Here is an 11,317-nt window from a genome sequence, read left to right as displayed (position 1 = left end):
TTATTTAAGAACTTTACAAAAGCATCCTGCTTGAGATTTTTCTGAGCTTCTCGGATCTGTTATTTGTTGTCTTTAATTAATTTTGGGAAATTCTTATCCTTTATCTCTTCGTTTTTTTTTTTTTTTTGCCCTATTTTTCTCTCCTTCTAGGACTCCTATTAAATGTATGCTATATCACTCGATATTGTTCTATGGATTTTGTGCGCCCCGTTCTATTTTATTTTTCACGCTTTGTCTCTCTGTGTTTCAATTAGAATAATTTCTAATAACTTGTTTTCAAGTTGATTCTTTCCTGTGCTCTGTATGGTCTGCTAATAAATCGACGATTTAATGTCATACCATGCTAGAAATTTATTTTTAGTGTTTCTGTTTGGTTCTATTTTATAGTTTTGGGTGGTGTCAGTGAAAATGGTGAAGTAACGATCTCTGAAAAGCCTCTGTTCCATAAAGGCAATGAAAATGCTAAGAATCTATTTTTTTCAGAACTCTGAAAATTAACCAAGGCATGTAGGAATATTTGTTCAAGAGAAATGGGTGAATCTCAGTAAGGACTATGAGCTTCGTAGCATCTTAAACTGTCTTATCCCCATCCTCTTCTCCCCAGTAACCTAGAAAACCAACAGTCACAATCACTGTAAAAACCAGCAGCCTGGCAACCACTGTACAGGGCAGAAAAGGACTGGAGTCATTCATGGCCCCATTTTTAGAGAGTTGTCAGTTTTTTTCCTATCTACTGGTTCTCTGGGAGACCCCACTTCCAAGGCTGTCCTTATTTGACTTGACTCATTGCCCAGTGGAAACAATCTTTTCCCGGGGGTCATTTTTTGAAACAATCAGAGGCAATTGTTGAACATCACAACTGCCTGAGGAGGTGGCCAACAGTTTGGGCAAACAATAGAGTAACCCAACAACTTAAAAAGAAAAGCAAGAGAATAATGTCCAGAGGAGGCTTTGAAAAGCTCCAACATATTCCCAGGAATCTAGAAGTCCATATGTATATGTAGGGCTGTGCACAAGGAGATCTCCAAGAGATCCACACTTAGACACATCATAATCAAACCGTTGAAGGACAAGTCAAAGAGGGAATCCAGAAAGCAGCAAGAGAAAGTAATTCATCATGTAAAAAGGACCCTCAGTAAGATTAATAGCTGATTTCTCTTTGTAAATAATGAAGGCCAGATAGTGTCTATCTCTGCAGAAATTCTCCATCTTTTCACATATGGTGTGTACTCTTTTTTACTAGATTCTTTAACATATTCAGAGTTGTTCTAAAGTCCCTTAGTATTGATTCTAACATCTGAGCCATTGCTACATCTGGTTTTATTGAATAATTTTTTTTTAGCCCAGGTCATTACTTTTTTGTTTTTGTGTGTGTTTTAAAATCTTAGTTTGAAAGCTCAATGTTTTATGTAAACAAAACAAAACAGTATACATTGCAGTCTATATTTATGTCCGGTTAAAGGCTTTCTTTTGTTCTGTAAGGCCATTAGCATGGGGGATTGGGCCTCTTGTCAGTGAAACATAGTTGAAGTTTCTTTTTCTTTCTTTTATCCAAAGTGATGATCTTTTTACCTTTAAGGGCAAGATTAATCCATTCATATTTTGTTACTTACTTATTGCTAAATAACAAATTACAAAATTTAGTGGTTTAAAACAATCAACATTTATGATCTCACGGTTTCTGTGAGTCGGGGGTGTGGGCCTGGCTTGGCTGGTGCCTCTGCCTCAAGGTCTCTCACAGGCTGTATTCATGGTGCTGGCTGGCTGCGGTCTCATGAAAGGACTCAGCTCTTGGAGGCCCCACTTCCATGTTCCCTCACATGGCAGAATTTAGTTCCTCACTAGCTTAGTTCCTTACCATGCAGGCATCTCCATCAGTGTGAGGAAGCAAGAGAGCGAAGGAGAGTATGTGAGCAAGACAGAAATCACTATCTTTGGCAATCAGAAAGTGACATCCTATCACTTTTGCTATATTCTATGCATCGGAAGTTAGTCACAAGGTGCAGCCCATACTAAAGGGTAAGGCATCACACAGGGGCATGAGTATCAGGAGGAGGATCACTGGGGCCCATCTTAGAAGCTGCCTACCACATATAACTGGTATATTCCTATAATTTTAATTGATATTTTCTGTTTACATTCTCTCTCTTCTTCTTCCCCTCAGTTTCCTCCAATTTCCCCATCTTCCTCCTTATGCTTACGTCTTACTCCATGCCCTCACCTCATCATCACCTCATCATCATCTTAATCTTCCCTGCCTTCCCCTTCCTCTAACTTGCCTTCTCTCCAACATTTGTCCTCCTCCTCCTTCCTCTCTTCTCCTTCCCATCTCTTCCTCCTCCACTTCCTCTGCCATCCCTGCCATGTATTCCCCTGAAATAGTGAGTCAAGACTGACAGACTGACAGAGTCCGCTTTCATTCTTTTTATCTTTGTCTTCTATTGCAACATTCTGGCTGAAATCTCTGTGCTATATTTCAGTTTGCTAATTTCTCTCTTACTGCCCTCAGCATGGAGTTTGTCCTATCCACTTTATTTTTTTATTTTGAAGAAATTTAAATTTGGAACATTTACCTGTTTTCAGGTTTGCTTGTTCCAAGTTCATAATTTCTTCTTTTTTAATCCGAAGTTATTCTTTCATATATCTTTTAAATATATATTTTAAAGATCTTTTATCAATTGGAAATTTGAACGCTGGCCAAATATTTGATGATGTTAAGAAATTAACATCACGCCCTGTATGGGGCTCTTAATTTTTTTTTTTTTTTTTTTTTGGTGTTCAATGGTGCTATGGTTCTGTTTAGGAAAGTAAAAGTCTATATCTTTTAAACAAATATATTGAAGTATATACAGATGAAATGATCTGCTGTAAGAAATTTGGGGATAAAGAGCAGGTAGAGAGAATAGGTAAAACAAGATTTCCTTTATAATTCTTGAAGTTTAGTGATGGCTCTCCGAGGTTTTATTATATTATTCTGTCTTGTGTTTAAATTTTTACATAATAAAAAGGTTTTTTTTAAATCCTTGTTTATAATGTCTCATAAAATAAATTTAATCTGGAGTGAACTCATATTCCAGTTACTGATTTTATTGGCAGTCTAAGCATTACATTTGTGCACATATTTGGGATTAATTTGGAGGATCGTTTTGAGTAGAAATTTTGATATTTGCCTTGTTTTGCTTTGCTTTGCTTTGTTTTCTCTCTCATTTTCTTTTTCCCCCGTGCAGTACTTTTGTGGTTGCCTATACCTACACCCACGTGCGGGGCCCAGTGTGATTGTGGCCTTCAGAGGTCCATCTCCGTGGTGGTCTTGCTGGTGCTGTGGAGCTGAGACCTGAGCCAGCGTGCTGGTTCCTTTGTTAGGGCTATAGCTATGGCCTCTGGGCTGAACCTAGGTTCAGGTAAACTGAAAATCATATATGGGGGTCCTGAGGATTTTTTTTATATAAGCTTATTCCGGGGGAGCCCTAGGCTCTGAGTGGCAAACCTGGTGCCAGTCCCCTGCCTCTATGGAGCAGGGTTTGTTCTGGCTGCCTCTGCTGGCTTCAGCCCACCTACTGCTTTGCATTTCAATTCTGTTGGATATTTTATCTTGTTTTTGAGCCTGGCCATGTCTTTTTGGTCTTGTGTTCTTATTTTTCATCTGCCCTTGCTATGTGTTTGGAGCACAGTAGATGCATCAAAGTGTGAACTCACTGTGCTCTCTTGACTGGAAGAAGTCCTTGACTAAATCACTAAAGCTCCCTTTCAGTTCCCCATTCAAAGACTAATCCTCTGAGTAGATCTTCACAGCGGTGATATTTTACCTTTGTATTGGAGACAACATACTTTATTCAGTATTTTTTCCCCCAGAAGACTGTTTTGGAAATCATTTTAGAGAAAATGGCAACCTGCTACCCCGCAAGTTATTCTGTCTGTGGTCTCTCCAGCACATATACCTCTCTGAAATTATCTGATTTATCTGCTCACACATTTGTCTCTCCCACTGGGATCTAAGCTCCATGGGAGCAGAAACTTTCTCTGTTCTCTTTTGTATCCACAGCCTCTTTAGGATAGTGTCTGTCACATGGTAGACACTCAATAATGTTCTGATAATTACTGAATCAGTCCCTGAGACCTGGCTGTGCCTCCCTGATTTCGTGGTCATGCTGAGGGTCTTGCTGCATGGCCTCTTGTGAGTACAGGGAAGCAGATATCGGACTTTAGCACCTGTGTAGAGTGACCAGTACTGTCTGATGCCCACCTTCATTCATAAAAATCGAATCATCGAGTGCCTTCTCTGGGCCAGGCATTGACATCCAGGTGTTTGTATCTCATTCGTTTTCTACAGCCCTTTCTCACGTCACCTCTGGTCCATTGTCAGTCATTGGATTTCATTATAAATCTCAGAGATGAACAGAGTAGATAGGTGGTGCTGATTAGTGGATGGAGTGAAGGGAGTGAGCTAGTCACCTTGCCAGCTTGCTGTGGTAGAGGTCAAGGCTTGGGGCTGTGCCAGAGTCAGGCAAAGCCCTTCCTCTCATAAAGCTTCCATTCTAGTGGACAAGACAAACTCATAGTTCTTGAAATAGTTTATCATTTTCTTACTTGATAATAGCTTAGTTGTGTGGCAAATTGATGTAACTACAGAAGGAGGCCTTCAGTATCCTCAATATACCTTCTCCTGTGTGAACAGTCTGTGGCCTGAGGAAGCTGCAGTGATTGGAGAGCTTTGCCCAGAGCTTTAGCTCTGCATCCCATTCCCGACATAGGCATCCATGCTGTCATAAGCCGAGGAACCATGGGCTGAGCATTCCTGGAGCCTCTGCCCGGAGGAAGCATCTGCCCCACTGGCTCCTAGTGAATGGCCACGGAAATGCTTCACAACAGTTTTACTCTCACATGTTATCTTCCTGCTTGGCTGAGACTGTTGGCTAGAAAACGGCAGGTCTGGGGCCCTGGGAGATATTCCGGCTTCATTTTATCAGACCAGCTTCTCCGATTGCACCTTGGATGATTAATGGTTAAGTTCCGGCTGCTGAGGGTCCAGCACAGATTAGCCATGCTGCATTCCTGGGACATGCCTCAGCATCATACTTTGAAAAATCCTGTGAGAAATCCCCAGCATTCAGTCTCACTGTTTGTCTTTAGCTTTTTTGAAGTGTTGGCATTCCACAGGCATTCCAGAAGTCTTCTTGGCATTTTTAGATATTCTACAGCCACCTTGGGAGCCAAGTTACTACTCTTTTCTCCATTCTACAGGTAAAGAGAAAATACGTGAGAAAAGGTTAGCAGCTTGCTCAAGCTTATATAAGCCACTCAGTGGTTGAGCTGGCATTAGAACTCAACTCTCAGGTGGTCAGCTTGTTGCCAAGCCCTTGCTGGCCGGGTGTTTTCCTGGTAGCAGCATTGTCCTCTAAACTAGCAGTCCCCAACCTTTTTGGCACCAGGGACTGGTGCTCCTATGAGAATCTAATGCCTCCTGAGCTGAGATGGAGCTGAGGTGATGGTGCTAGCGCTGGGGAGTGGCTGCAAATACAGATGAAGCTTTGCTCGCTCACCCGCTGCTCACCCTCTGCTGTGCGACCTGGTTCCTAATAGGCCACGGACCAGTACCAGTACCGGTCCATGGCCCAGGGGTTGTAGACTTCTGCTCTAAACCCAAGCCTTTACTCAGGCACTGTTGTGTGGCCAGCTCCTCATTATCAGCCCTCTACCTCCCACCTCGTCTCCCCGACTAGGGCCTCAGAAGGGTTTCATGCCAAGGAAATGAGTTTATAAAAATATTGATTCTTGTTCTACCTGGTGTTTTTGAACAGTTCAAAACCATGTGTTGATACCATAGTGTGGTTTAAAGGAAGAAGCCCAAAACTCAGAGTCATACTGACTTAGGTTCATGGCCCGCCTCAGACATTGACTAGATTTGCGCTGTTGGGGTCATGAGAATTAAGTGATACAAGGAGCGTAAAATGGTCACTGAGCACAGTTGGTCCTTAGCAGAGGGCAGACGGTGAGCAGATGGCATTATTTCTCCTATAAGCACCAAGCTGGTTTTCCAGAGTTCTTAGCCCTGCTTTGCTGTGATGCAGGTGTCCCATTGTGGTGACCTGCAGTGACCATGCTCCTTTCTGTGGGGTTTCCTTTAACCTCTACATAGTCCTGTGGGGCACTTCAGTTCCCGGTTATATATTATACCTGAGTAAGTTGGAACTCAGCGGAGTTAGGAAACTATTTGTGGTTACCCAGCTAGTTAAGGGTGGGGGGTGGGGTGGGTTTAGCCCTGGTCTGTTGGTTCCATGTTGCTTGTTCTGGTTAGCCAAGCCACTCAGCCTAACTGTGATGGTGAGAGAAAGTCCTCGACTGTGTGTGCCAACATTTCTTTTCTTTCCCCATCGTGTGGATAAGGGAGCTGTAGGATTCTGGGGTTCTGATACTGCTCACCTTTCAGTTCCCTGACCCCTGAGGCAAGGAGTTTGCCTCACCAGAAGAAGTGCATTTGGGAGTCCCTACCTTTTACAGCTCAGAGTGTGAGTCAGTGGTGTGGTTTGGTGCCAGGTGTGAGGACTCTGTGGCCAGAGAACAGTTCTGGCCCTTCTGGACTGTGTGGCCTCAAGGCAGAGTGCAGCTCCCAGGCCGGACCCTGTGTCTGCTGAGATCCAAGCCCCAGCTCTTCCCTTGTAGCTCTGAGCTTTGGGATGATCATTTAGCCCCTCTGTTTCTTTATCTATAATGGGAAATCATAAGCCTACCTCCATTTTAGAGAAATTATAAGGATCAAATGAAAGAATCATTTCATTTGGGAACCGCTTGGACCAGTACTTGGCATAAGTAAGCATTCAATAAATGTTAGTGCTTGTTATTTGTGAAATGGTTCTAGCAATTACTTACCTAGAAGGCTTGTGGTGAAAATTAAACACAAGATATGTAAGCGATCTGGCATAGCATTGATTTTCAATTCATTATCGCTATTCTCATTAATAGTATTGCTGTGAGCAGAAATCATCGTGGGTTTCTCCCTGCAGCCCCAGCCCAGCCCTGCTGCTGCTGGTAACGTGGGTTTGTTCTCTTCCAACTAGGCCAGGGAGCTGGAGAACCAAGAGGCAGAGCTGAGACACCATGACGCTTTCTATAAGGAGCAACTAGGGCGCATTGAGAAGAAGGTAAGGCTGAGGCTTGGCTGCCTTTTTGAAGACCAAGTCCTAAAGGCACCATTGAGAAAGGAGCCCACAAGCCCCAATGCGCATTCACCTTCCTGCATTCCGCAGCGAGCACCACGTCCCCAACCTTTCAACAAGTTGCAGTCATAGAGATAATTGGTTTTTAATTGGCCTGCTTTTTGTTGAATGAGGCTGGCTGTTATAGTTCGTTTTAAGAAAAAAATCATTTCACCACAGGTGATGCCTGAGACCCAGTATACCTTCCTCATTTTAGTTAAGCTGCATTGGATAAAAATAATAATAACTTGAAGTCTTGCTATACAAATATATTAAAGTTGTATTATTGATTTTCTCCTGGGAGCCAGGGAGATCAAAGTGCACCATAGCTACACACACTACTTTTCTAAGGATAAGACTTTGAAATGAATGAGATTCAAAGACACATTATTTTTCCTTTTTTTAAGCCTAGAACAATTCTTGAAAATTCATTTGGTAACTTGCTTACTTTGAGGGGGGCAGGTAGTTAATTTGTTGATCATGACAGATTTTTCATAGAAACGGCTTACAACGTGGGAAGGGATGGTTGGGAGGGTAAAAAAAATTGTTTTCCCTCCTGCCTGAGACAGCATGCCAAACAACCCGAGCCATCAGCTTATTGCAGGCAAATCTTCGAGAATCGTTTGTCACAGTTTGGAGCTTTGAAATTGACAGTTTGCTTGAGGGGCTTGATTTTCATACGGGTATTCTCCTGTGGCATGCCACGCTGGAGCCTGGCAGAAACATGGATTTCTGCGTTTCCAGGAAGTGGGGACAGGAGGGACACCCCTACCTGTCTACCCTCTTTGGGGTATTTAGGGGACAGCCAGAACAGAGTGCTGATGGTGACAGCCCGTGATCCCAAGGATTGTCAGGGTACTCTGAACTGCCTACAGAGGTGGCCCTTAATAAGCAGATATTTCCCAGAATAGCCTCCTTGTCCAGGTTTGACTGTAGCTGTAATGACAGGGATTGTGATTTGAGATCCTGGAAAAGGGTAAAAAAAAATTCCACCAGCCATAGCTCTAATTATCACAGTTGCCCGGACATATGTTCATAAGCACAGATTTTTTTTCTTATGTGTGCAGTTTTGCGGTCTCCTGCTGTGCTCCTCTTGCATTTTCTTCTCTGGGTTTGGCTCCTAGAAGCATGCGTGCATGTGTCTGTTTGGGGTGGAAGGGAAGTAGCCTCACAGCATTTTTCCTCCTCTAAAATCTGTTTTCCCTTTGTCACTCTTCTCTCATCTCTACTCTAGTTCTCCTTAAAACCAGTTCTCTGCTTTGCTGTAGAAGACATTCTCCTGGACAAGCCTTTCTTTCTCATCTGTTTTTCCCCACTCATAAAGTGAGGTCCAAACTACTTATATATGCAGACGTATCCTTTTTTTTAAATGAGATTTTCCTACATGCTTGAGAACAGTTGTTGAATGCTTCCAGAAGGAGGTGCAGAAACATGATCTCCTTTCTGACTTTTACACTCTAGCATTTTGCTGGTGATCATCCAAAGATGGAAAGTACCTCTAGCATCCCAGGAACTAGAGATTGATGAAGAAGATGGAGGGTGCAGGGGAACTGGAGGAAGGGAAGCAAAGAGGCATAGTCGAGGGCTTAATTGTATCAGTTCTGAAAAAAGTTTTCCATTTTCTCTGTGGATAATTTTATTCTTGTAGTGACTGGGAGAATAGAAACATAGCATTCAACAATCTCTTTTATTAGCCGTTGCTTTTATATAATTCTGCTTTCATTTGTTGAATACTCTCAGACCTTGACATTTCAGCTTCTGTACACATAGCTTCAGGGGCCTTCCAATTATCAAGCTGCTTTCCTTTTTTTTTTTTTCCATTTCCTTTTAAGTTTAGGGATTGACGGTGGAAACCTATTCAGGGAAAACTGCTGAATCCTCGACCACCTGAAATAGGTGGGTGTTCAGTTATGGGTGAGAGAAGATTGAGATGGGGGAAGCAGAGGTCTGGGCTCTTGGAGGTGCCTTGATGTGTCCACAGGCCTCTCAGCTGGATCCCTGCTGCCCTTCTGCCTATGGGATACTGGCCCGGAGTGCCAGCCCATTGTGCTTGGCAGGTGGGGAAAGCCTGCACAGAATCCAGACTCATTTCCAAGGGGGAGGAGACTTCTTGACCCTTTCGTACTGCAGTATTTATTCCCTAGATGATTATTCTTGAGTGCGGAAATCATATTTTGTGGGGCTCCTGTGCTTTGTAATCTTTCTGAGTAATTGTTCCTCACGCCCACACTGCAAGATCTAAGTGAGGAGTGTTTTCTCTTTCACCACAGAGAGCAGTGAGCTGCTGGAGATACAGGGGTCTTGTGAGGGTTTTACGGTGCTTGGAAGTACACCCCAAATGTGGTGTTCACACACAAACTGTGAAGCAGAAAGCAGCACAGGTTACCAGTGGACCTTGGCCCACATGCGATTCTGTACCATCACAGTCTACGCCCACTACAGCTCCTCACATCTCAATTTCTTCATCTGTAAAGTGGAGATGCTCATGCCTTCTTTGTGGAGTTAACGGGGATAGTAGATGAGGTAACATTACAAACGTGTTCACGTATGCTAGGTGCCCCTGTGAGTGCCGGCTCTACTCTCGAGTGTATGGTGGTATTGGGGGTTCTGTTTCAAGTTATAGCGCTTCAGGTTTGGATTTAACGGATAAAGTGTAAGCGTGCACGCACGTGTATACACATGCCAAGATGGAACTTATCTTCAAGGATGGCCCACTCCCCAGGACAGGCCATTCTCAGATGACGGCAGTGGCACCCATTTGTATACAGGGGTAGAAGAGGCCTCCGTGAAAGGTAGTGTGGGGACCATGTGCTGCTCATAACTGGATGCTTCTCTCATACCTGAGAGTGTTCAAGAACAAGGCCATTTTCGTTTCCGCATGTCGGGCATACAGCCCAGGAGGGTGAAGCTCTCTACTACCTGCGAATCTCTTACTATCTTTACTGGCCTCCCAGAGGCTTTGCTCAGCTGCCACTCTGTGATTTCTTGTAGGAAACAAAAGAACTAGGAGTGAGCTCCACTCATACCACACCTGGATTCAGCTATCATGGGGCTAAGGGTGACTTGTGCCCCTTCAGAACCAGCACGTTCATTGTCTTCTGGCAGAAACCTTGGTGCCGAGTGGCTCTGAACTAGACCCTACAGCTGGTGAGCTGACCACTCTTCTGTCCTTAGCCATGGGGCCCAGTAGGGTGGGGGGATGAGAGGATTTTGGAGTTCAGCAGATCTCAATTCTAGTTCTGCTTCAATAATTTAACAGCCTTATGACTCTGAGCAAGTTGTTTGAATTCCATAGTTCAATTTCTTTATCTTTGAAATGGGAATTTTAAGAGTAGCTTGCCAGTTGTTTCGGGGATGAGTGGTCATTTATGTAAAGTACCTGAGATCGAAGTATTCAATTCTCTTTCATCTTATTTCCATCCTTTTCCCTCTTCTTTAATAAATGCATAGCCATTCACTAATTTCACATTTATTTAATTCTGCTAAATGCCAAGAGGTGGTTCAGACAGTTGTGGTGCCTGCCTCACAAAGTTCACAATCCATTTTGGGAGAAGGGGCGGGATTAGGACCCCTGATGGGATGATGCCTGAAGGCCAGCTGCCTGTGACCAGAGGACCTGCCAGCTCTAAAAAATGGTCTCATTTTTTCTAAACTCAGCACCTACAAAGTTATGAGGGAATTTTTGGGATCTAGCTTCAAAGACTGAAGCAGGAAGAAAGCGAGAAACTTGCAGATATGTGTGTTCTTCCTAGATTTGGGGCTCTTTCCCCCAGAATGTAGTCTCACTTCTTGCCCGTCAGTGCACAGTGCCATCTGAGAGTTGACATGTGAGCAGTCAGCCCTGCATCCTGTTTTACTCTTTGCTTCTACTCTGGGTTTCTTTTCTTAAGGAATGATTGTCATGTGATACTGCCAAGACTGCAGCCTTCTCAATGACAGCACTAAACAGCTCTGTGCCTGGTGTCCCTAGGGGTGTCATTCGGAGCCTGTCAGGAAAACAGGAGCTGCTCTAGGGCTCAGAGGAAGAGGAGGTCAATACAGGGGATTACACTTCACTAGAGAAGATGGCCCACTGGTCAGGAACATGTGAAAAGGGCCCAGCCTCACAAACTTTGGGGAAATGC

The 11,317-nt window shown here is 43.7% G+C and overlaps 1 protein-coding gene across 5 annotated transcripts in view; it reads left to right on the top strand.

Annotated features, from left to right (window-relative positions):
* Positions 1–11,317, top strand: part of LOC105302825 (plexin-A1) — a 311,386-nt gene that overhangs the window by 120,469 nt on the left and 179,600 nt on the right. For 4 of the 5 annotated variants that reach the window (XM_023520931.1, XM_023520930.1, XM_023520935.1 and 1 more), the window contains exon 5: positions 7,056–7,139. The exons of the other annotated variant lie outside the window; for it this stretch is intronic. In XM_023520931.1, coding sequence (XP_023376699.1) covers positions 7,056–7,139 — 84 coding nt within the window. The remainder of the gene's footprint in view (positions 1–7,055; positions 7,140–11,317) is intronic. 5 annotated transcript variants of the gene reach the window in all.

The sequence above is a fragment of the Pteropus vampyrus genome, unplaced genomic scaffold (assembly GCF_000151845.1).
Source record: "Pteropus vampyrus isolate Shadow unplaced genomic scaffold, Pvam_2.0 Scaffold285, whole genome shotgun sequence".
Taxonomy (NCBI): domain Eukaryota; kingdom Metazoa; phylum Chordata; class Mammalia; order Chiroptera; family Pteropodidae; genus Pteropus; species Pteropus vampyrus.
This window is presented reverse-complemented; position numbering and strand designations above follow the sequence as displayed.